This window comes from Xenia sp. Carnegie-2017, unplaced genomic scaffold (genome assembly GCF_021976095.1).
Source record: "Xenia sp. Carnegie-2017 unplaced genomic scaffold, XeniaSp_v1 HiC_scaffold_22, whole genome shotgun sequence".
In the NCBI taxonomy this organism is placed as follows: Eukaryota; Metazoa; Cnidaria; class Anthozoa; order Malacalcyonacea; family Xeniidae; genus Xenia; species Xenia sp. Carnegie-2017.
The window spans coordinates 9,921,490-9,947,246 of NW_025813485.1; the positions used below are offsets into that span (position 1 = coordinate 9,921,490).

General features: G+C 33.6%; 2 protein-coding genes and 6 long non-coding RNA genes across 16 annotated transcripts; 4 read left to right on the plus strand and 4 right to left on the minus strand.

Annotated features, from left to right (window-relative positions):
* Nucleotides 1-5,023: 5,023 nt before the first annotated feature.
* Nucleotides 5,024-6,977, minus strand: LOC124447132. Its single transcript, XM_046998030.1, has 4 exons — nt 6,933-6,977; nt 6,682-6,823; nt 6,026-6,090; nt 5,024-5,286 (listed from the first exon to the last, which is right to left on the minus strand). Exons 1-4 carry the CDS (start codon nt 6,933-6,935, stop codon nt 5,146-5,148), a joined length of 351 nt encoding a protein of 116 aa, XP_046853986.1. The 5' UTR covers nt 6,936-6,977; the 3' UTR covers nt 5,024-5,145.
* A 12-nt stretch (nt 6,978-6,989) lies between these two features.
* Nucleotides 6,990-7,974, minus strand: LOC124447136. Of its 3 annotated transcripts, none has more exons than XR_006948619.1 (4): nt 7,679-7,801; nt 7,535-7,600; nt 7,278-7,355; nt 6,990-7,052 (listed from the first exon to the last, which is right to left on the minus strand). It is a non-coding gene; the product is annotated as an uncharacterized LOC124447136 (long non-coding RNA). The 3 variants fall into 3 exon arrangements; XR_006948620.1 differs by lacking the exon at nt 6,990-7,052 and adding an exon at nt 7,951-7,974 and having other exon boundaries at nt 7,079-7,355; nt 7,679-7,738; XR_006948618.1 differs by lacking the exon at nt 6,990-7,052 and having other exon boundaries at nt 7,079-7,355.
* A 778-nt stretch (nt 7,975-8,752) lies between these two features.
* LOC124447137 lies at nt 8,753-13,894 on the plus strand. Of its 7 annotated transcripts, none has more exons than XR_006948625.1 (9): nt 8,753-8,821; nt 9,079-9,616; nt 9,998-10,124; nt 10,990-11,444; nt 11,527-11,576; nt 12,086-12,245; nt 12,365-12,903; nt 13,240-13,307; nt 13,860-13,894. It is a non-coding gene; the product is annotated as an uncharacterized LOC124447137 (long non-coding RNA). The 7 variants fall into 7 exon arrangements; XR_006948624.1 differs by having other exon boundaries at nt 10,990-11,057; XR_006948621.1 differs by having other exon boundaries at nt 10,990-11,576.
* Nucleotides 13,895-13,963: 69 nt separating this feature from the next.
* Nucleotides 13,964-15,044, plus strand: LOC124447142. The gene is made up of 3 exons (XR_006948635.1): nt 13,964-14,237; nt 14,565-14,654; nt 14,975-15,044. It is a non-coding gene; the product is annotated as an uncharacterized LOC124447142 (long non-coding RNA).
* A 4-nt stretch (nt 15,045-15,048) lies between these two features.
* On the plus strand, nt 15,049-15,752 carry LOC124447140. Its single transcript, XR_006948630.1, has 2 exons — nt 15,049-15,136; nt 15,378-15,752. It is a non-coding gene; the product is annotated as an uncharacterized LOC124447140 (long non-coding RNA).
* A 299-nt stretch (nt 15,753-16,051) lies between these two features.
* LOC124447133 (enoyl-CoA delta isomerase 2-like) lies at nt 16,052-16,565 on the minus strand. The gene is made up of 2 exons (XM_046998031.1): nt 16,366-16,565; nt 16,052-16,294 (listed from the first exon to the last, which is right to left on the minus strand). The coding sequence occupies exons 1-2, from the start codon at nt 16,543-16,545 to the stop codon at nt 16,136-16,138; spliced, it is 339 nt and encodes a 112-aa protein (XP_046853987.1). The 5' UTR covers nt 16,546-16,565; the 3' UTR covers nt 16,052-16,135.
* Nucleotides 16,566-18,541: 1,976 nt separating this feature from the next.
* LOC124447139 lies at nt 18,542-20,158 on the plus strand. The gene is made up of 4 exons (XR_006948629.1): nt 18,542-18,632; nt 18,962-19,051; nt 19,380-19,543; nt 19,784-20,158. It is a non-coding gene; the product is annotated as an uncharacterized LOC124447139 (long non-coding RNA).
* A 296-nt stretch (nt 20,159-20,454) lies between these two features.
* LOC124447144 lies at nt 20,455-20,812 on the minus strand. Its single transcript, XR_006948638.1, has 2 exons — nt 20,769-20,812; nt 20,455-20,697 (listed from the first exon to the last, which is right to left on the minus strand). It is a non-coding gene; the product is annotated as an uncharacterized LOC124447144 (long non-coding RNA).
* Between the last annotated feature and the right edge of the window lie 4,945 nt (nt 20,813-25,757).

The following is a 25,757-nucleotide window of genomic DNA, read 5'->3' on the forward strand; positions in this document are numbered from 1 at the left end:
AATAAAATAAAAAGATTCTCTTGGGGCATTTGTAAATATTAGTTTAGAAATACAGATCGACTAATTATAAAGGCAGAAGATGTAAGAGTGAATAAAAACCATTTCCCGTCAAATTAAAGGAAAGCTTGGATATGACATGCAATATGCAGGTATAAAGTTGTAGACAAAAATAAAAAACATTTTTAACGTTGTCACGGATATTACGAGTGCCGTAACAAAGTGTTGACGAGTTTCACATGCATTTGTCAAAACAAGCTTAAGTAGACAAAGAGCATGCCAAAAATATATTATGGAAAACTTGCTCAACTTGCTTCAGCTTGCTTGCATCTACAAGCAAAAATTTCAGAGCTCGCTCTGTCACAAATTAATTGAGAATCTGAGCATGCGTTGTCAACTCCACAAACTCTCCAAGCTCATGGTAACGACCAACTGGATGTACTAGTACCGATTTTGGAGTAATTAGCTCGCTCAGTCACACGTTTTAAGACAAATCATCTGCGCATGCGCAGTAACGATAACAATCATCCCACAACTTTCGTACGCCTTTAAATTTTGGTATATATATATAAAGCTAAAACTTCATATAGTAGATTTCAACTAGCAGTGGAAGCTGGGTGCGATATAGTATGCAGTGGCTTAGGGGCCCTCACTTCGGTGGCGACCGCACTCTCCCTGCGTACCCTGAGCAAAGCCTATCGCAGGTGATCTCAGGGTCTGATGGGCGGAAGCTTGCTATTGGCATCTCCCAAGTAGGATAGCGTGTAGGGGCCGAAATATCCTACCGAAACGTTAACATGCGGCGTTCTAGTGCCTTGCGCTTAAGAAGGTATCGGGAAGCATGGACCGAAAACGGGGTTTTGCTTTCGAATTTTATCTTTTGTTTTCTTCTCATAAAACAAACCAAGCAATGTTTCAATTAAATTCTTATGACCCTGTCTGACACTTATAAATAAAGACAACCTTAAACAAGTTTTATATCAATTTTATCGGTTTATATCTTTCTGATTTAACTCTCCCATTTACTGTTTCTCATGTATCAGAGCAAACCATCCATATGTTTCATGGAAAACAAACAAGGATTATGTGGTTCCCTTAGTTAACATGCGACGCTCTAGTGCTCAACTATCTCGGGTATCGGGAGGCATCAACCGAAAACGGGATTGTTTGGTTTCAAAATTTATCTTTTTACAAGAATTCTTCTCATAAAAAACTAGAACGTCCAAGGATACTTCAAAGGTTCAAAAAATTTCTGCCTTTTTGAACTTTAACTTAAACAAACACTAAGCATGTTTATACGTTTTTTACTTATTACCTTTTACAACGTAACTTTCTCATAACTCTCTCGTGATGAACGAGCCTCCTTATACAATATGACTCTTTCATCATGAACGAACGCATCCATGGGCTTCACGGAAAAAAGGGATTATGTACTTTGTTATAATAGTTTCTACAAAGATAACATTTATTAAGCTAAGAAATTTGAAAATAAATATATTTGAGTTATTAGCAAATAACAAGTCGAGAATTCATTGACCATACTCATTCCAATTGGTCTGGAAGAACCATGACATTTATAATTTTGACCATCCAACCCTTTATCAAGGGCTATATTGTTAATTAACGACAGTAACTTCATACGTCGTTCTTGCTGAACACCTTCAGGTGAAGTAGGATCATCAATAATCTGTTATATATAAAAACATAATTTATCCATAGAATTATAGCAAAGTTACGATGGACAGATGAGAGTTATTAACGCTATAAAACTTAAATTCAATATATCGTATAAAGTACCTCAAATCCCGACGATTTCTCGTATCGAAAGGATTCTAAAGTAAAGATGAAAATTAAGATGAGAAATTTCGAAGAATTGAAACTAGAGAATTTTTCAACAAAAAAATGTTGAAAATACCTGTACTACCACAAGATTCTTCAATGTCTATGCTCTAAAATAATAGTCATAAAAACGACAATTTCAAAAAACATAAAAAAACTAAGTATTTGTAACATTGGTGAAAGATACAGGATAAACATGAAACATCCTCAGACGACGATGGAACGAGACCATAACCATTTGATGTGAGCTTCTTCCAAACAACGTTTGCGTAATCCGTTAGCATACCATGAAAACTAACTTCTGGTTTAGGCGACGCTTTACTAGCAACCTCCTCAACGTCTTAAGGACATTGAACGTATATTGAACTGGTGTCAAAAGGCTCAATGACGATGACCAACCACTGGCCATACTTAACATGTTACCACGAGAGATCTTTCTTGGGTAGATCAAGGTTTTAGGAACTTCAGACAAGGGTTGTGTTGAGCTGAGAACTAAAAAAGAACAAATATGGATAGACGATGAAGTGGAGAACAAGAATAGAGGTTATAGAAGACACACTACGTATGCTCATTGGTGTTTCACAAGAGTATACATTACAGGATAACTATGGATCCAACTAGTCTAAACAACTAGGTACATTTAAGCAATCCATCTTTCCCATGGTAAACACACGTGTCAAAAAAACGTGATCAAATTAAAAAATTCGTGCAATCAAATAGTCGGACATGGTATTGTATTTGTAGAAGAGAGCCAATAAAATAAAAAGATTCTCTTGGGGCATTTGTAAATATTAGTTTAGAAATACAGATCGACTAATTATAAAGGCAGAAGATGTAAGAGTGAATAAAAACCATTTCCCGTCAAATTAAAGGAAAGCTTGGATATGACATGCAATATGCAGGTATAAAGTTGTAGAGAAAAATAAAAAACATTTTTAACGTTGTCACGGATATTACGAGTGCCGTAACAAAGTGTTGACGAGTTTCACATGCATTTGTCAAAACAAGCTTAAGTAGACAAAGAGCATGCCAAAAATATATGATGGAAAACTTGCTCAACTTGCTTCAGCTTGCTTGCATCTATAAGCACCAATTTCAGAGCTCGCTCTGTCACAAATTAATTGAGAATCTGAGCATGCGTTGTCAACTCCACAAACTCTCCAAGCTCATGGTAACGACCAACTGGATGTACTAGTACCGATTTTGGAGTAATTAGCTCGCTCAGTCACACGTTTTAAGACAAATCATCTGCGCATGCGCAGTAACGATAACAATCATCCCACAACTTTCGTACGGCTTTAAATTTTGGTATATATATATAAAGCTAAAACTTCATATAGTAGATTTCAACTAGCAGTGGAAGCTGGGTGCGATATATTATGCAGTGGCTTAGGGGCCCTCACTTCGGTGGCGACCGCACTCTCCCTGCATACCCTGACCAAAGCCTATCGCAGGTGATCTCAGGGTCTGATGGGCGGAAGCTTGCTATTGGCATCTCCCAAGTAGGATAGCGTGGAGGGGCCGAAATCTTCTACCGAAACGTTAACATGCGGCGTTCTAATGCCTTGCGCTTAAGAAGGTATCGGGAAGCATGGACCGAAAACGGTGTTTTTTGCTTTCGAATTTTATCTTTTTGTTTTCTTCTCATAAAACAAACCAAGCAATGTTTCGATTAACTTCTTATGACCCTGTCTTGTTCTGACACTTATAATTAAAGACAACCCTAAACATGTTTATACCACTTTTATCGGTTTATATCTTTCTGATTTAACTCTCCCATTTACTGTTTCTCATGTATCAGGAGCAAACCATCCATATGTTTCATGGAAAACAAACAAGGATTATGTGGTTCCCTTAGTTAACATGCGACGCTCTAGTACTCAACTATCTCGGGGTATCGGGAGGCATCAACCGAAAACGGGATTGTTTGGTTTCCAAAATTTGTCTTTTTCTTTACAAGAATTCTTCTCATAAAAAAAACTAGAACGTCCAAGGATACTTCAAAGGTTCAAAAATTTCTGCCTTTTGAACTTTAACTTAAACAAACACTAAGCATGTTTATACGTTTTTTACTTATTACCTTTTACAACGTAACTTTCTCATAACTCTCGTGATGAACGAGAGCCTCATTATACAATATGACTCTTTCATCATGAACGAACGCATCCATGGGCTTCAAGGAAAAAAGGGATTATGTACTTTGTTATAATAGTTTCTACAAACGATAACATTTATTAAGCTAAGAAATTTGAAAATAAATATATTGGAGTTATTAGCAAATAACAAGTCGAGAATTCATTGATCATACTCATTCCAATTGGTCTGGAAGAACCATGACATTTATGATTTTGACCATCCAACCCTTTATCAAGGGCTTTATTGTTAATTAACGACAGTAACTTCATACGTCGTTCTTGCTGAACACCTTCAGGTGAAGTAGGATCATCAATAATCTGTTATATATAAAAACATAATTTATCCATAGAATTATAGCAAAGTTACGATGGACAGGTGACAGTTATTAACGCTATAAAATTTAAATTCAATATATCGTATAAAGTACCTCAAATCCCGACGATTTCTCGTATCGAAAGGATTCTAAAGTAAAGATGAAAATTAAGATGAGAAATTTCGAAGAATTGAAACTAGAGAATTTTTCAACAAAAAAATGTTGAAAATACCTGTACTACCACAAGATTCTTCAATGTCTATGCTCTAAAATAATAGTCATAAAAACGACAATTTCAAAAAACATAAAAAAACTAAGTATTTGTAACATTGGTGAAAGATACAGGTTAAACATGAAACATCCTCAGACGACGATGGAACGAGACCATAACCATTTGATGTGAGCTTCTTCCTAACAACGTTTGCGTAATCCGTTAGCATACCATGAAAACTAACTTCTGGTTTAGGCGACGCTTTACTAGCAACCTCCTCAACGTCTTCAGGACATTTAATGTATACTGAACTGGTGTCAAAAGGCTCAATGACGATGACCAACCACTGGCCATACCTAACATGTTACCACGAGAGATCTTTCTTGGGTAGATCAAAAGTACCTCGACGTTATGAAAAGCCGAATGTAATCTTTTAGAACGGTATGAGATATTGCATATGATCCAAACCATACAATCCTGTTTTCAATGCCATCATAATTCTTTTTCGTAGCACAAGAGGAGCAAGGTCTACAATACACTAAATAATTTATTTAAGTCAAATAATTATGAAGTGAAGCGTAACCTATAACAAATCAGAACTTACCCTTCACATCATGGATTGAACAAAAGTACGCAACTGAACACAAGTCTACGTACAACGATTCATCTTGAATAGAACGTTTATCCCACTCTGCACCACAAGAACAAATACCACTTTCAGATGACGCCAAAATTTTATGACCATTTTTTTCTGGAAGATCAGTAAAATCGCTTGCATCATTCTCATTGCCTAAAATAATTAAATTGTAATATTTACAAAATGCTAGAAAGTAGCCAATTCAAAATAGTCTCGCATCTGGTGTAATTCCAAAGGAAAACTTAAAAAGTGCCAATGGAGAATCCATTTCATCCTCGTCAACGATTTGCAAGGGTTGTCACATGAATGCAATGATATGACGAATAGCTGCAACATTTTAACTCGGGGTGGGGCGGCATTACTTTTGAATACACAAAAGTACAAACCCCCCCCCCCATGGACTATTCACTGGTTTTACAGCAATCCACTGAACCTCCCTGCACACTGCACTAAACAAGTCCTAAAATATGTAAAATCATTTATCTTAAGGTTGTATTATGTGTGTGTATGTATGTGTGTGTATGTGTATGCAGATTAATAATTATGATTAATTATGACTTCACAAAATCCTTAGAAAGTGCTTAATATATATATATCAGGCACGTAAAGCAAATGGTGAATATGACTTTACTATTTTTGTCATACATTTAGTTTATACTACTTAATGTATGTACTGTAAGTATGTGGCTATGTATGTATGTGAGTATGAATGTTTATACCTCAATAGTCATAAATAAATTCAATTTGCCCTGTTGGTTATCACCCTAATAGCTTTATAGAAGCTCCTGAACTTAGGCACAGGATGTATGGTAACAAATTGTGGGGTATTAGAAGGTTGAGAAACAATACGTGTATTTGTACAAAAAAGTTATTTTCACATAACAAAATATACTTCTTCAGGTTGCATCTCATGGTAGGAATGATCACTGAAAACAGACTGCATCATGGATGTGGATTCTGCATTCTTAAAAGAAATTGATGAGATAAATATATTGTGTAAATAATCATTCACAAGTTTTAACAATATTTTTGCTTGTAAAGCTGTGCTGGTTAACATCCACATGTAATAAGAACAATGTCGAACAAGGGTCTTGTAAAAACACAGAAGGATGACTTCACAAGGGTTTGAAATGTCCAATAAACTGATATTTAAGGATGAAGACATTTTCTCCCATACCACATGAAGAACTTTACATTGAAAAAATAAGCCAAATACAAATTTGAGACATTCACTACATGCAATGTCAGATTAATATGTAACAAGTTCTCACATCTTTGACAAGGGTCTTGAAACAAATAGTATGTAAGTGTAAGTCAAAATTTGGTGAAGCTGTTCAGACACCTTATATCCTGAAAGAGTAACACACAACACTTACTTTTTTCAATATAATCTTTGGCTTCAAAACCAAACTTTCTATCATACACAACCAGATATTTTTTCCATTGCTAATATGTGTATGCAACTAGGATATGGTATATCTGACAAGTACAAAAATGTTGTTTGGCCTGTTTTAATCATTTCATTTCAGTAACATCTATTTTACATACCTTTTTGAGGATCTAATTGTATATTATTAGGTAGGGCTTCAACAAATTGCTTTCTATTTGCATCACATGAGCAGCACAATATCCAACCATAGCCATCAAGCAATAGGTGGGGATATCGATGTACAAATACAAATGAATTATGCTGAAAAAAATACATTCAGATTATAGCACCAAAAAAAGCGTATTGAGTAATATCATTTAGTTGGGTATATACCCAACATTGAAATTATGGAAATAAAATTTGACATCACCATAATTGTTCTTTTGTTTGCATTATAATCATGAACAACAAAGGATTGCTGTGATACATTTGATGCAAAGTCAAACTGTAACAATAGCCCAGTATAGTGGCCAGTGGGTGACAAATGACTCTGAAAGAGCAAGTACACAGTAATTATTAATGTTCACTGTTTCAAAAATATCTATTGTAATATATTTTTATGTTTGTTGAGCACATTTCTACCAGATGTTAATAAAGTTTTGCTACACAGTGTTTCATGCATAAGCCATCAACAAGCATATTGTCAATTTATAACACATTAAAAACATGACTAGTGGTAAACAGTATAAAGTATAACTGTATATGTGAGAACTACTTGACTATGTTGACATGGTTGTTTGGGTTCCTCTGTAATAATAGAGATAGATTGCTTGGTAAAGATATCTTCAGAGTCCTACAAATAAAGACCATTATTTAATTTAAAATGTGTACAGACTTTTAATAAGTGTTTAAATAATGCATGCCTTCTTTAAATTACTTCAAATTTTTAGTTATTTCTAGTGAAAGCAGTCCTACATATAACCACTTCCAATGACTTTTCATGAGAAACAATATCAATATGTACATTAAAACCTGTGTTTTGGTGGTTAACTCTTGGTGCTTGTCATAATTTTCAGCAATATCTTCACTTTGTTCATTCTACATATAAATGAAAAAAAACCCATAAACATAGCGTATTTTTATATCTACATAGTTTTACAATATATGTAAACTTACCAAATCCCCAAATTCATTTTCTTGTTCAAAAAATTGAGATTCATATGACACACTGCTATTCTATTAACATATATGACATTGTGATTAAAGGATGTAGAGAATCCAGACTTGAAATTGGAAAATGTGCTCGAATAAGTGTTTTTCCTTACACCACATTGTGGGCATAAATAAATTTGTACACATACTTTTGTCAATATAACTGTGGTAATAAAAATAAATTAATATGAAATTGTGCAACCAGAAACAATAAAAGAACACTTTAAAATTCCTACCGCATCATCTTTTTGTGTTCCTTTCCTCTCCACGTTATTGTAAAAGAAGTCATTTGAGCGTCTGAATTTCTTCCTGAATTGATAAATTTTGCAAGTGTACCCAAAAATTAATACCCCGATTTATAAAAACCAGTACTGCACGTGTTCTTGGATTGACAAAGTTAGCCTAGAATTAGTCATAATTAAGTACCATTCTCCCAGCCAGACTTCCCGATAGATATTTAAAAAAGTACTAAGCATAGCACTGAGTGACTGAGCCCTGTTGATCGATTGCCTTGCTTCGAACTTTTGATGTTGCAAACTCCTAAAAAATATGAATACGCGAAGAAATATTGTCCTCATACATGAACTTTGAAAATGTAGTAAATGGAAGCCCTGAAATTTCTTCTTAAGCTGCACCAGTCGGATAATATACACGATATAGTTAACATACCACTTGTTCAGAATACGCCTTTTTGAAAGCATGTCCATAATTATTCACTATCATCCATTGTAACCACTATCAACATCCTAATGTCATTGGTCAAAAATAGTCACATGTTTGATTTACTTTTGCCTTTCATTCATGTCATTTCTAGATATCAATTTTCTTATTCGTCCAACGTTCAATCAATAATAAAAAAATATTAATTGTAAATTTTATTATAGCAAATGAACGTGACGCCAAGAGTTTGTAAAGCATATGCAATTTTTCGTCGTGGTATAGTGAACTATCTATCTCGACCTTATTTAAACCTGAACATTTTTACGAAGATGGTTCGAAGTTCTCTGCAATCTCTCACCAGTTTAAAGAAGCAAAGACAAAGTAGGATCTTTAACTCAAGATCCAGGGAATGAATTGAAGTTAAAGATGTACGCCCTTTTTAAGCAGGTATTTTACGATTCATAAAGATATTGTATCCGGTTTTTACATAAAGCTTGAACATTAGTTGTTGTATCTCCTAACTACAAGCTCTTCAATTAAATGGTGACTTTAAATTTTTAAGCACAATGTGCATCATTGCATTTGAATCACATTTTTGCAAAGGCACAGTGAATTTTTTTCAATTATAACTGTTCACAGTCCCACCATACAATACAATCAAAGTTAAAAATAAGACGAACCCAAATAACAATATACATTTCCAGGGTTCTTTAGGCAAATGTAATACACCAAAGCCTGGGACTTTGGACTTTGTTGGAAAGGCAAAATGGAATGCATGGAACGATTTGGGTGATTTATCACAGGTGAATATTTAGTTTAAGAAAGGCTGCACTTATCTTATAATGAACATTCAATATGTATCTAGTTTCAAACATCACCAAAGGACTGTATCTTTCAACAATTTTATTGAACACTCTCACAAGTTATAGATCACAACGTTTGCTAATTTATATTGCTACTTTGAGACTGGTTACATGACGTTTCTGCAACACACCCGAGGTCAAAGTTCGTATGTATTAAAATGCAGCAATGTGTATAGTTCGTTATTGAGGATAACGTGAAGATTATTTTAATTAGGGAAGGATATTTCTACGTTATAGTTAATTGTAACTGTTTAATTTCAACTTATGTTTACATTAAAAGACATCCTTAAGCCAACTTTACTAATATTGATCGCTATTTTCGTGTTATACATCTATAATCATCTTGTTAAAGATTTGAAGCTTTGCTGCGATAATACAGGTTTGTACAGCTATCTCATCTTTGTTTGTTGCCTATCTAATAGCATGTCAACTCCGGGGAGCAGATTTTTTATCGAGATTTATATGAAATTAGAGATTGTCGTACGTCTATCTAATATCTTGAGCATGAACGATATGTTGTTGAAAGATAAGTTTACATATACTCTAGCGTAGTTTCTTCATCAGGAGTGATCTAATGTTGAAACGTGAGTGTCACTATATGCTCCAGTCTTATGTCTTTGTCAGGAGTGATCTATTATTGAAACTTTCGCTAGTGTTATTTAACCATGTTATCTAAAAACTTTATCCTCCATAGTCCAATTTTGTATTTGTATTTCCACTTGTTTTCTTTAATGTTTTAAACTAATGTTCTTCTTGACAGCAGAGAATTATTCTCATTATGATTTGGTCATTGGAATACTTTCGTCGCGCGGCAACTTTGATTTGAGGCAAAGTTTACGTGGATCATGGGTTGGCTATGCAAGACGACATTCATCGCTCAATAAAAGGTAAGCACAGGAAAAACACTGAATTTTCTTATTGAGGGTAGCTGTAGTGTATTTTGTGTTCAATTAGAGCTACTTAGCGTGTGAAACGTTACAGCAAACACAATATTTGTGAAGATAAAGTGTAGAACAGTGTTTCAAATTGGCCTGTCGCGTTTACAACGTATTTCTTCAATACCAGAAAACGTTTACAACGTATTTCTTCATTACCAGAGAACGTTTACAACGTATTTCTTCAATACCAGAGAACGTTTACAACGTATTTCTTCAATACCAGAGAACGTTTACAACGTATTTCTTCATTATTAGAGAACGTTTACAACGTATTTCTTCAATACCAGAGAACGTTTATAACGTATTTCTTCAATACCAGAGAACGTTTAAAACGTATTTCTCCAATGCCAGAGAACGTTTACCACGTATTTCTTCAATACCAGAGAACGTTTACATCGTATTTCTTCAATACCAGAGAACATTTACAACGTATTTCTTCTATACCAGAGAACGTTTACAAAGTATTTCTTCAATACCAGTGAACGTTTACAAATTGTTTCTTCGATACCAGTGAACGTTTACAAAGTATTTCTTCAATACCAGAGATATGTTAGGTAGAATAAGCTGATTACCATAATGAGCAACGTTTAAGCAATTGTCAGATCTACGTAGAATCGAATTGGACATTTTTAGCTGACCGCCATTCTTTAAGTAGTGTAGCGTTGTGCGTTTCTATGATGGCCTATAGAGTATACCAACAACAAGGTTTTTAGTTTCGTTTATCAGTTTTGTTCTACACAAGAACAACTCATGCAAACTACATTCTTTGTCATATGATAAATTTAACTGTGTTGACTAACTTCATTGTATTGAGGCTAAACTCGAATATTCACAAGAAATAACGGTTACGGTACACTTGCCCAAGATATCACCATCTTACAGGTTTGTGAAAGCTCTTCAATAAATAATAGAAAAATGCGTGTTGGTATCTTGGGAGTTGGGAGTACGTAGAGGTATCTTGGGATTTTAGAGTATATCAATCTGGTGGTTTAAGTAGCTTGAAGCCTTGGACCAACTTTAAACCACGCTAAAGGTACACTCAAATCACCCTTAAAACACCCTTACGCTACACTTAAACCACGCTGTGGAGATGATTTTTACACCATTCCAGACCTCTCATTGAGAGCTTTGGAATGAGCCTCGTCCCGAGTGTCTACAATTGCGCATGCTCAGTAAAGAGTCGATTTTAATATTAATTACCTCCGGAAGTATACAAGCTGTACAGATGATTTTCAACTCAATCTAAAGATTTTACTCAATCAACAATTGGTAAGGTGTCTTTAATTAAGCTTTTTATCTTTAACATTGTACCGAAGAACTTCTCGACTGAAGAAATGTTTGATAATTTTAGGAAATGGAAAGTCATAATTTAAAAAACACGTCCAAATTGTGGTGGGGAAGGTTAGTTTAGCTCAACTCCGTCAATACACAATATACTGAGTACATGTTTGTAGATGTAGATCATCCAGGTTAGTAGAGTCCATAGAAGGACTGTTGGTGTTGATGTTGATTGACGTTTCGACAACCTTAGCGGTAGTCGTTTTATAGTCAAAAATACTACTGCTAAGATTGTCAAAAGGTCAGTCAACATCAACATCAAAATCCTTCTCAGGACTTTACTAACCTAGACGATCTACATCTAGAAACATGTAACGATACTCCCGGGCTCAAACAATTTACTTTATACTGAGTCCATTCTAAAGATTTTATTGACGTAGTGCGAATCCTTTTGAGATATCATGTTTTGGGCATTAGTATTTGCCAAATTTGATAATTTTTTTCAAGTAAAACAGACACGAGATTGCGAACATACGAATTAGCGTTTTCCATGCGACTAAACTATGAATAAGGCATGAAAATATGAGTTGTAGTTATTGCTTCTAAATGCAATTGCTTCTTCATATTTACAGCTTTCGTACTGATTGGTTGATCGAGAGGCAGGGAAAATGAGCCGAGCCTGAGTATCCGGGCGTGACTTATCCGACATTTGCCTGAAGTGCGGGCAGCATTATTTCTTCGGATATTGTTCACTGGCTGGCAAAAAACGAGAAATCTCTGAAACGTTATCAGGTATGTGATAGAAAAACCACGACGAGATTACAATGTTGAAAGTGACCTATTGATGTGTAAGGATGTAGTTCTCAGAGTACTACATATTGACACATGTTTTTTTTCTTTCTTGTGTAAAGGGGGAGGATGTCTCTATGGGTATTTGGTTATCAGCTATTCCTCCTGAAATTTATAATGCAAGATCTCCTGTTCTTCCCTGTAAGTTATTGACAGTTGTTCAACAAGATCCTTTATGGTGATCGTACTCCAACAATCTTTTTTCAACATCACGAGGATTCAATAGAAACGTTTGACATGACCGTTAAAATTTCTTCATCGGAAACGCTACTACCGTTTGGTAGAGCAATAAAACGATCAGCGTTTTTAATATCTTCTATTAAACTTCCACCTCTTTCCTCGCGTGCGAACACGCTACCATTGCTTGTGAAGCTGTCGGCAACGTTCGACTCCTTTCGACCAATTTTATCGGGAGATCCCGACTCTCGACCACGAGCGCTCTCCGTCTCGCTGTTGAATCTAGAGTGACGAGTCTCGCTACTCGTGGAAATGTAGCTGTTCTCTTGTGGACTTCCTTGTTGTCATCTCCCCTCTCGTTGTTGTTTTTATTCGCATGCTGCAAGTTTCGCAGTCAAATCACGTATTTCCTCCTGTGAAAAGTGTAAGGATAATGATTTTAATATGGGAATGTCATTAATTGAATATCAAATCGTCTTATTTCATATGTGTTAACGGATTCTTTGCTACAATTTCAATAGTTTTAATTGAGGATAATAATCACTCTAACTTGAGGATAATAATCTCTCTAAATTGAAGATGATAATCCCTCTAAGTTGGGGATAATAATCAACTATAAGTGATAATGATCACTTTTGCGTGTTGCGTGAGTTGAGATTTTGACAGTTGTTTAACAAAAGCATATTTTGAATATGAGAGGTATTGACGTCGGACATTTCTCGCTTTGCTTCCTTTGCAACATTACTCCTTTTACATTTAGGCAAGGTCAAAATTCGTTCGTTGAAATTTGGTGAAGAAGCCATTATCAATGAAATTGAAAGCGATGTGGTAAGTTTATGTTATGTTTCTATATCTTTAGATTATTCTTGGCTCGATGTTTTTCTTCAATCATATTTAGCAGATATAATCACTAACAACTTGATTTTCACGTTTGCTAGCGTCAGAAATACGTCTAAAGAGATATTGTGATAAAAGTCATCTCTTAAAAATCTATTGTATTTAATTATTGGTACTTAGGTGTGTGAAATGTAATCTTTGGAGTTGTTTGCATAAACTATAGTTTTTGAGTGTGAGGTGCATGAAATATAGTGTTTGCCGGCTAATTGTGTGAATTATAGTGTTTATGAGTTAGATGCAGGAAGTATAGTGTTAGTGAGTTAGGTGGATTCTTTATAATATTTGTGATTTAGGGGCATAGACTATAACAGTCAGGAGTTATGTTCATGAACTCTAGTCTTATGGTGTTAAGTGCAGGAACTATAGTCTTTGGGAGTCAATGTAATATAATATGAAAGAAATGCATGAGATTTCATGACAAATTAAATTTGCTGATGCATTGTAACTTTGCATATCATTATTTCATATTTTCTCACATTGTAGATCCCACATGGATGGAGTTGTGAAAGTCCCTTTACCACCTCTGTCATTCACTTCAATTACTCTTACTAGTTTTTCATTGCTCATGTGTCATGGTGATTCATGGCCAAGAATGTTTATTTGTAGTTTGGATTCTTTGTGTATGTCAGTTGTTTGTTCATATAATGATGATGGGCCCCATTATTATATGAGCCCACCTGAAGGTGGTCAACTGATACTCACAGAAGATCTACTCTGCACTAAACATTCTTTATGTGATGATATAACTGGGGTATTGAAGTGGTCCCTTTCCCTTTGCTGGAAGTTATATATAAAGGAATGAAGTAGCTACAAAAGAAGATAGAAAAAGTTTGGTTATAGCCGACATCATCAATAGAAAAGGTTTTGTGATAAATGATTATAGGCCTCTTGATTTATCTCTATTGTTCTTGTGAAAATCTCAATGGTTTTTTATTGATGGTACTGATTTTTGGTTTGTTTATTGAATGGCACATTTATGCCGTTAATTGCATAGAGGTGCAGATTATTCAGATTGTTGTGTAGACCTGCAATAAATACGACCTACAAAGTTTCCTTTACCTCCATACTTTCCTCTTTACCCGCACCCCTTAATATAATAGAGTACTTTGTTCACCCCTCTAGTGATTCCTCAGTACTACATTACGTAATTTTTATTTCAGTTGACATATTCGTCGTGTTTTTTTAAAGGCAACTTTTCAAACGAAGTTTGTGGAGTGGGGTCATCCTCCAGTTGGATGTTGCTCTCTAACTTTACCTCATTTATATGGTCGTTCACAGGTACAAGTGATTTTTTTATATTAAACGGAGGCCTGGGCACTAGGTCATATTTTGCCATGTTATGTATTTGAGTTGTATCCACGCCTATTGATCACTTTATATAAAAATTAAAATGTTTTCTTTTCTTGAACCTGAGAGGATGTGTTATGTTCTGAGGTGTTAAAAATTAACTGTGAGATTGAAAAGTAATTAAAACTACGAATAGCTTTATCTAAGTTCCCAAAATGCTTCACTCCCTCTCCTCCTCAAAAAAGTGTATCGTGAAACATTATTTTTTATGAAAAACCGAGATGCTATAAAAATTTTCATTTTGTCTTAAGGTGAATTTCCTTTAAATCAGGCCTTGTCTGTTATTCTATGCAGCACGAAACTCGACTGCTACATGGCAAAGGAACGGAATTGTCGCAGAAATTTTATCTTTCAAACATTTGGAGGAGGAACTCAATTAACGTATGCTGAGATTTTCACTAGTTTCTAGACAGGTTTGTGTGTCTATTTTTACGAGGGAGAGAGATTGGGCACTATTGGTAAGAGGAAGGAGTGGGGGTGGGCGGAGCTTAGCAACTGGAGGGAGAGGGACTGGACACGGGACCTTTGAAAATGCAATAAATTTCTATTGTTGTTCATGGACGTTCGCGTCGCAGATTATGAAAATATTTACAGTTTCGAACTTTTAGCAAATCCATGTCAACAAATAGTAAAGCAGCATATTTAATATTGTAGTGCCTGCGAGACACAAAGACGTTGATGGTCAGCAGTAATATGAAGAACTTGAGTTTAAAAATCACGAGGAATGCGATTTGTTTCAAAAGTACATCAGCAACGATGATATTGTGGATTGCATCGTAAGTTGATGGTGGACGAGCTTACAGGAATGACTTACCATCCAGGTATACTTGCGATCAGACTTATGGCTCGTGCTAATATTTATTGTACAAATAGGATAGTGTGTCCCAATGATCCGTTTGTAACCGTTACGCAGCGGAAATTGTATTCCTAATGATCCGTTTGTAACCTTTACGCAGCGGAATTTGTAGCGTTGTTTGTGTAAATCATTCGTAACTTGAGTTGAATAACAAAACATATTCGTTCATTTAACCACGATTTTTAAAATCTTTACTTTGGAGGAAAAAATTGCGTTTTAAATCAAGTTCCAAAACATAGAAAAAAAAATTTAGCTGGAAAATTTCGAACACTCGTTCTGTATCGTCGAAGTCATTGAGACTTCAGTGTTTACTGCTGGCGTAACGGACTTCTTAGTCGCAATAACCTTATTTTCTTGCGCATTTGTTGAAAAATGATGCAGTTGTTTAAAAATAAGTATAATTAATTAACGTATTGTCACGTGACATCAAGTAGATATTTTTCCAAGTGCTTTTGTACGCTTAACACTTTGGTGTAAATGGTTTTTATCAAACTGAATAAAATACACAGAAAGAAAATACATCGAAGATTTCATAAACAGGAATCAACTTAATGTTTCAACTATATTTTTCATATGCGTTGTAAAAAGTCATCACTGCTTGTGCGCACTCCTCCGAAAGCCATCTTTGAGCAAACAGTTCGCATTCTTTAGTATTCACATCGTGAAGTTTTTTCAGGTCAGCTGAGCGACATAATTTCTTGGACAATGAGAGCGACTGCAATGCAGAGAAGCATTGTATCGTTAAATGAAACCAAGCAATAACTGTAAAGTCCAGATTTGTGCTACCTTCGGCGGCAACGCAGCCACGTATTTCATTCTGTTGTTAATTTCTTTTTCAAACCCGGCTTGAGGAATAACTTCTGTTACCAAACCGTAGTTACAAGCTTCGACCGCAGTCAGTTTTTTTCCAGCGAGTAACATCTCATTCGCCTGAGTGCAAATTAATAAGAAATGTGTGACAATCATGCCTTAACTCTTAACTGCATTAAGATAACAATACCTTATATGTTTGTAAATGATGATCGTCCAGGTTAATAAAGTCCTGAGAAGGACTGTTTTTGATGTTGTTGACTGACGTTTCGACAACCTTAGCGGTAGTCATCTTCAGAGTCAAATGAGGAGTAAACGTCAGGTTAGCCGTATTTATTGTCTGGTTCTTACATCATTGTATTGTGTGTACAGGAAATGTGCAGGAAATGTGTATTGTCATTGTGGATTAGTGTGAAGTGAAATATTTTATTTTTAGTTGTGATGTGTGACTTATTCACAATACAAACAAACGATCAACTAAAAACATTACACTTCAAACTAATTCACAATGACAATACACAATTGACACCACACATTACAACTAAAAACGTCACACCTAAATCACACATCACAACTAAAAATAAAATATTTCACTTCACACTAATCCACAATGACAATACACATTTCCTGCACATTTCCTGTACACACAATACAATGATGTAAGAACCAGACAATAAATACGGCTAACCTGACGTTTACTCCTCATTTGACTCTGAAGATGACTACCGCTAAGGTTGTCGAAACGTCAGTCAACAACATCAAAAACAGTCCTTCTCAGGACTTTATTAACCTGGACGATCATCATTTACAAACATATAACGATACTCCCGGGTTCAAACCATTTACTTTATAACAATACCTTGTCAAAAATTGAGTTAACTAAGCAAGAAGAGCAGGGCTCAAAATAACGGCCAGGCAACGGACAATGATTTTCAAAAATGCCTATGTATCGGTAACATTTTCAGTTTTCCCATAATAATTTATTATTCGGTTTTCCTTTCAATATGCTTTTCAATATTGAGCGTCAATTTTTTACATATGTAAAAACCATGCTTTCTCTAGTAATTATATGCTGGCTAGTGGCTTGTTGCATTGAAGGATACGATTCCGTTCTCGTAAAGTGTGTCGTGAAAAGCGACACGCGACTTTGGCTGAAAAACGTGAAAAGTATATTTTGAATGTGAGATGTATTGACGTCGGACATTTCTCGCTTTGCTTCCTTTGCAACATTACTCCTTTTACATTTAGGCAAGGTCAAAATTCGTTCGTTGAAATTTGGTGACGAAGCCATTATCAATGAAATTGAAAGCGATGTGGTAAGTTTATGTTATGTTTCTATATCTTTAGATTATTCTTGGCTCGATGTTTTTCTTCAATCATATTTAGCAGATATAATCACTAACAACTTGATTTTCACGTTTGCTAGCGTCAGAAATACGTCTAAAGAGATATTGTGATAAAAGTCATCTCTTAAAAATCTATTGTATTTAATTATTGGTACTTAGGTGTGTGAAATGTAATCTTTGGAGTTGTGTGCATAAACTATAGTTTTTGAGTGTGAGGTGCATGAAATATAGTGTTTGCCGGCTAATTGTGTGAATTATAGTGTTTATGAGTTAGATGCAGGAAGTATAGTGTTAGTGAGTTAGGTGGATTCATTATAATATTTGTGATTTAGGGGCATAGACTATAACAGTCAGGAGTTATGTTCATGAACTCTAGTCTTATGGTGTTAAGTGCAGGAACTATAGTCTTTGGGAGTCAATGTAATATAATATGAAAGAAATGCATGAGATTTCATGACAAATTAAATTTGCTGATGCATTGTAACTTTGCATATCATTATTTCATATTTTCTCACATTGTAGATCCCACATGGATGGAGTTGTGAAAGTCCCTTTACCACCTCTGTCATTCGCTTCAATTACTCTTACTAGTTTTTCATTGCTCATGTGTCATGGTGATTCATGGCCAAGAATGTTTATTTGTAGTTTGGATTCTTTGTGGATGTCAGTTGTTTGTTCATATAATGATGATGGGCCCCATTATTATATGAGCCCACCTGAAGGTGGTCAACTGATACTCACAGAAGATCTACTCTGCACTAAACATTCTTTATGTGATGATATAACTGGGGTATTGAAGTGGTCCCCTTTGCTGGAAGTTGCGTATATAAAGGAATGAAGTAGCTACAAAAGAAGATAGAAAAAGTTTGGTTATAGCCGACATCATCAATAGAAAAGGTTTTGTGATAAATGATTATAGGCCTCTTGATTTATCTCTATTGTTCTTGTGAAAATCTCAATGGTTTTTTTTATTGATGGTACTGATTTTTGGTTTGTTTATTGAATGGCACATTTATGCCGTTAATTGCATAGAGGTGCAGATTATTCAGATTGTTGTGTAGACCTGCAATAAATACGACCTACGAAGTTTCCTTTACCTCCATACTTCCCTCTTTACCCGCACCCCTTAATATAATAGAGTACTTTGTTCACCCCTCTAGTGATTCCTCAGTACTACATTACATAATTTTTATTTCAGTTGACATATTCGTCGTGTTTTTTTAAAGGCAACTTTTCAAACGAAGTTTGTGGAGTGGGGTCATCCTCCAGTTGGATGTTGCTCTCTAACTTTACCTCATTTATATGGTCGTTCACAGGTACAAGTGATTTGTTTATATTAAACGGAGGCCTGGGCACTAGGTCATATTTTGCCATGTTATGTATTTGAGTTGTATCCACGCCTATTGATCACTTTATATAAAAATTAAAATGTTTTCTTTTCTTGAACCTGAGAGGATGTGTTATGTTCTGAGGTGTTAAAAATTAAATGTGAGATTGAAAAGTAATTAAAACTACAAATAGCTTTATCTAAGTTCCCCAAAATGCTTCACTCCCTCTCCCCTCCTCAAAAAAAGTGTATCGTGAAACATTATTTTTTTTATGAAAAAACCGAGATGCTATAAAAAATTTTCATTTTGTCTTAAGGTGAATTTCCTTTAAATCAGGCCTTGTCTGTTATTCTATGCAGCACGAAACTCGACTGCTACATGGCAAAGGAACGCGGAATTGTCGCAGAAATTTTATCTTTCAAACATTTGGAGGAGGAACTCAATTAACGTATGCTGAGATTTTCACTAGTTTCTAGACAGGTTTGTGTGTCTATTTTTACGAGGGAGAGAGATTGGGCACTATTGGTAAGAGGAAGGAGTGGGGATGAGCGGAGCTTAGCAACTGGAGGAGAGGGACTGGACACGGGACCTTTGAAAATGCAATAAATTTCTATTGTTGTTCATGGACGTTCGCGTCGCAGATTATGAAAATATTTACAGTTTCGAACTTTTAGCAAATCCATGTCAACAAATAGTAAAGCAGCATATTTAATATTGTAGTGCCTGCGAGACACAAAGACGTTGATGGTCAGCAGTAATATGAAGAACTTGAGTTTAAAAATCACGAGGAATGCGATTTGTTTCAAAAGTACATCAGCAACGATGATATTGTGGATTGCATCGTAAGTTGATGGTGGACGAGCTTACAGGAATGACTTACCATCCAGGTATACTTGCGATCAGACTTATGGCTCGTGCTAATATTTATTGTACAAATAGGATAGTGTGTCCCAATGATCCGTTTGTAACCGTTACGCAGCGGAAATTGTATTCCTAATGATCCGTTTGTAACCTTTACGCAGCGGAATTTGTAGCGTTGTTTGTGTAAATCATTCGTAACTTGAGTTGAATAACAAAACATATTCGTTCATTTAACCACGATTTTAAAATCTTTACTTTGGAGGAAAAATTGCGTTTTAAATCAAGTTCCAAAACATAGAAAAAAAAATTTAGCTGGAAAATTTCGAACACTCGTTCTGTATCGTCGAAGTCATTGAGACTTCAGTGTTTACTGCTGGCGTAACGGACTTCTTAGTCGCAATAACCTTATTTTCTTGCGCATTTGTTGAAAAATGATGCAGTTGTTTAAAATAAGTGTAATTAATTAACGTATTGTCACGTGACATCAAGTAGATATTTTTCCAAGTGCTTTTGTACGCTTAACACTTTGGTGTAAATGGTTTTTATCAAACTGAATAAAATACACAGAAAGAAAATACATCGAAGATTTCATAAACAGGAATCAACTTAATGTTTCAACTATATTTTTCATATGCGTTGTAAAAAGTCATCACTGCTTGTGCGCACTCCTCCGAAAGCCATCTTTGAGCAAACAGTTCGCATTCTTTAGTATTCACATCGTGAAGTTTTTTCAGGTCAGCTGAGCGACATAATTTCTTGGACAATGAGAGCGACTGCAATGCAGAGAAGCATTGTATCGTTAAATGAAACCAAGCAATAACTGTAAAGTCCAGATTTGTGCTACCTTCGGCGGCAACGCAGCCATGTATTTCATTCTGTTGTTAATTTATTTTTTAATGGTATTCTATGGTTTTCATTTGAAAATGTGTTCAAATGCATTAATTATAGCCTTTTGATGAAAATTTGGAACTATGATAAAATTCATTTTCAGGGGTTAGAATCCTTATTTTTGTAAAAGTTCTTTTTGATACGGAAAATGTCTTCAAATGCATGAATTACAATTCATGAAAATATGAAACTATGATAAAACTCATTTTCAGGGGGGGTAGACTCGATTTTTTTGTAAAAGTTCTTTTTGATAAGGAAAATGTGTTCAAATGCATGAATTATAGTCTTGATGAAAATATGATAAAATTCATTTTCAGGGGGGGTGGACTCAATTTTTTTGGAAAAAATCTTTCTGATGTGGAAAATGTATTCAAATGCATTAATTATAGTCTTTTGATGGAAATATGATAAAACTAATTTTCAGCGGGGGGTGGACTCGATTTTTTTGTCAAAGTTCTTTTGTATGTGGAAAATGTGTTCAAATGCATGAATTCCAATTCATGAAAATATGAAAATATGAAAATTTCGTTTATAGGAGAGGGGGTGGACTCAATTTTTTTTAAAACTTCTTTTTGATAAGGAAAATGTGTTTAAATACGTGAATTATAGTCTTTTGGTGAAAATATGAAAATATGATAAAATTCATTTTCAGGTGGGGTGGACTCAATTTTTTTGTAAAAGTTCTTTTGATGTGGAAAATGTGTTCAAATGCATGAATTACAATTCATGAAAATATGAAAATATGAAAAATTCATTTTTAGGAGAGGGGGTGGATTCAACTTTTTTTTAAAAGTTCTTTTTGATAAGGAAAATGTGTTTAAATACATGAATTATAGTCTTTTGGTGAAAATATGAAAATATGATAAAATTCATTTTCAGGGTGGTGGACTTGATTTTTTTGTAAAAGTTCTTGTTGTGGAAAATGTATTCAAGTGCATAAATTATAGTCTTTTGGTGAAAATATGAAAATATGATAAAATTCATTTTCAGGGGTGGACTCAATTTTTTCTAAAAGTTCTTTTTGATGTGGAAAATGTGTTCAAATGCATTAATTATAGTCATTTCACGAAAATATGGAAATATGATAAAATTCACATTCAGGGGGGGGTGGAATCCCTATTTTTGTGAAAGTTCTTTTGTTTTGGAAATGTATGAATTATAGTCTTATAATGGAAATATATAAATATGTTAAAATTCATTTTCAGGGGGGTAGAATCGATTTTTTTTAAAAAATCTTTTTGACGTGGAAAATGTGTTAAAATGCATGAATTATAGTCTTTAGATGAAAATATGAAACTATGATAACACTCATTTTCAGGGGGGTGGACTCGGGTTTTTTTAAAAAAATCCTTTTGTGTGGAAAATGTGTTAAAATTCATGAATTATAGTCTTGATTAAAACATGGAAATATGATAAAATTCACTTCCAGGGGATGGAATCCCTATTTTTGTAAAACCTCTTTTTGATATGCAAAATGTATTTAAATGCATGAATTGTAGTCTTTTTCTGAAAATATAAAAATATGATAAAATTAATTTTCAGGGGGAGTGGAGTAGATTTCCTTGTAAAAAATCTTTCTGATGTGAAAATGTGTTAAAATTCATGAAATATAGTCTTTTGGTGAAAATTTGAAATTATGATAAATCTCTTTTTCAGGGGCGATGGACACGATTTTCTTGTAAAAGTTCTTTTTGTTTTGGAAAATGTATGAATTATAAGTCTTTTGATGAAAATATAAAAATATGTTAAAATTCATTTTCAGGGGGGGTGGACTCGATTTTTGTAAAAAATCTTTTTGACGTGGAAAATGTGTTAAATGTGTTAAAACACATTTTCACATTTTCCACATCAAAAAGAACTTCTACAAAAAAATCGAGTCCATCCCCCCTAAATATGAATTTTATGTGTTCAAATTCATGAATGTGTTCATGTCATGAATATGTGTTCAAATTCATGAATGTTGCTCTTTTTGTAAAAATACGAAAATTTGATAAAATTGATTTTTAGGGGGGGTTGACTCACTTTTTTTGTAAAAATTCTTTTTTTCTGGAAAATGTGTTCAAATGCATGAATGTTGCTCTTTTTGTAAAAATATGAAAACATGAGAAAATTGATTTTCAGGGGGGGGTGGACTCAATTTTTTTGTAAAAGTTCATTTTCTTGTGGAAAATGTGTTCAAATTCATAAATGTTGCCCTTTTTGTAAAAATACAAAAATATGACAAAATTTATTTTCAGGGGTGGTGGACTAAATTTTTTGTAAAAGTTCATTTTCTTGTGGAAAATGTGTTCAAATACATGAATGTTGCTCTTTTTGTAAAAATATGAAAATATGATAAAATTGATTTTCAGGGGTGGTGGTGGACTAAACATTTTTGTAAAAGTTCATTTTCTTGTGAAAAATGTGTTCAAATTCATGAATGTTGCTCTTTTTGTAAAAATATGAAAATATGACAAAATTTATTTTCAGGGGTGGACTAAATTTTTTTGTAAAAGTTCATTTTCTTGTGGAAAATTTGTTCAAATACATGAATGTTGCTCTTTTTGTAAAAATATAAAAATATGACAAATTTTTTTCAGGGGTGGACTAAATTTTTTTGTAAAAGTACTTTCTCTTATGGAATATGTGTTCAAATTCATGAATGTTGCTCTTTTTGTAAAAATATGAAAATATGACAAAATTTATTTTCAGGGGGGTGGACTAAATTTTTTTGTAAAAGTCCATTTTCTTGCGGAAAATGTGTTTAAATTCATGAATGTTGCTCTTTTTGTAAAAATATGAAAATATGATAAAATTGATTTTCAGGGGGGGTGGACTCAATTTATTTGTAAAAGTTCAATTTCTTGTGGAAAATGTGTTCAAATTCATGAATGTTGCTCATTTTGTAAAAATATGAAAATATGATAAAATTTATTTTCAGGGGGTGGTGGACTAAACATTTTTGTAAAAGTTCATTTTCTTGTGGAAAATGTGTTCAAATTCATGAATGTTGCTCTTTTTGTAAAAATATAAAAATATGACAAAATTTATTTTCAGGGGGTGGACTAAATTTTTTTGTAAAAGTTCATTTTTTGTGGAAAATGTGATCAAATTCATGAATGATGCTATTTTGTAAAATATGAAAATTTGATAAAATTTATTTTCAGGGGTGGTGGACTAAATTCATTTTCTTGTGAAAATGTGTTCAAATTCATGAATGTTGCTCTTTTGTAAAATAAAGATAAAATTGATTTTAGGGGTTGACTCAAAAACTGGAAAATGTGTTCAAATGCATGAATGTTGCTCTTTTTGTAAAAATACGAAAATATGACAAAATTTATTTTCAGGGGGGGTGGACTAAATTTTTTTGTAAAAGTTCATTTTCTTGTGGAAAATTTGTTCAAATACATGAATGTTGCTATTTTTGTAAAAATATGAAAATATGATAAAATTTATATTCAGGGATGGGTGGTGGACTAAACATTTTTGTAAAAGTTCATTTTCTTGTGAAAAATGTGTTCAAATTCATGAATGTTGCTCTTTTTGTAAAAATATGAAAATATGATAAAATTTATATTCAGGGATGGGTGGTGGACTAAACATTTTTGTAAAAGTTCATTTTCTTGTGAAAATGTGTTCAAATTCATGAATGTTGCTCTTTTGTAAAATATGAAAATTGATAAAATTGATTTTAGGGGGTGACTCAATTTTTTGTAAAAATTCTTTTTTTCTGGAAAATGTGTTCAAATGCATGAATGTTGCTCTTTTGTAAAAATATGAAAATGACAAAATTGATTTTCAGGGGGGACTCAATTTTTTGTAAAAGTTCATTTCTTGTGGAAAATGTGTTCAAATTCATGAATGTTGCTCATTTTGTAAAAATATGAAAATATGACAAAATTTTTTTTTCAGGGGGGGTGGACTAAATTTTTCGTACAAGTTCATTTTCTTGTGGAAAATGTGTTCAAATTCATGAATGTTGCTCTTTTGTAAAATATGAAAATATGATAAAATTTATTTTCAGGGGTGGACTCAATTTTTTGTAAAAGTTCATTTTCTTGTGAAAAATGTGTTCAAATTCATGAATGTTGCTCTTTTTGTAAAAATATGAAAATATGATAAAATAGATTTTCAGGGGTGGACTCAATTTATTTGTAAAAGTTCATTTTCTTGTGGAAAATATGTTCAAATTCATGAATGTTGCTCTTTTTGTAAAAATATAAAAATATGACAAATTTTTTTTTCAGGTGGGGTGGACTAAATTTTTTTGTGAAAGTACTTTCTCTTATGGAATATGTGTTCAAATTCATGAATGTTGCTCTTTTTGTAAAAATATGAAAATATGATAAAATTGATATTCAGGGGGGTGGACTCAATTTATTTGTAAAAGTTCAATTTCTTGTGGAAAATGTGTTCAAATTCATGAATGTTGCTCATTTTGTAAAATATGAAAATATGATAAAATTTATTTTCAGGGGGGTGGTGGACTAAACATTTTTGTAAAAGTTCATTTTCTGAATGTTGCTCTTTTTGTAAAAATATGAAAATATGATAAAATTGATTTTCAGGGGGGTGGACTCAATTTTTTGTTAAAGTTCATTTTCTTGTGGAAAATGTGTTCAAATTCATGAATGTTGCTCTTTTGTAAAAATATGAAAATATGACAAAATTTATTTTCAGGGGTGGACTAAATTTTTTGTAAAAGTTCATTTTCTTGTGGAAAATGTGTTCAAATTCATGAATGTTGCTCTTTTTGTAAAAATACGAAAATATGACAAAATTTATTTTCATGGGGGGTGGACTAAATTTTTTGTAAAAGTTCATTTTCTTGTGGAAAATGTGTTCAAATTCATGAATGTTGCTCTTTATGTAAAAATATGAAAATATGATAAAATTGATTTTCAGGGGGGTGGACTCAATTTATTTGTAAAAATTCAATTTCTTGTGGAAAATGTGTCCAAATTCA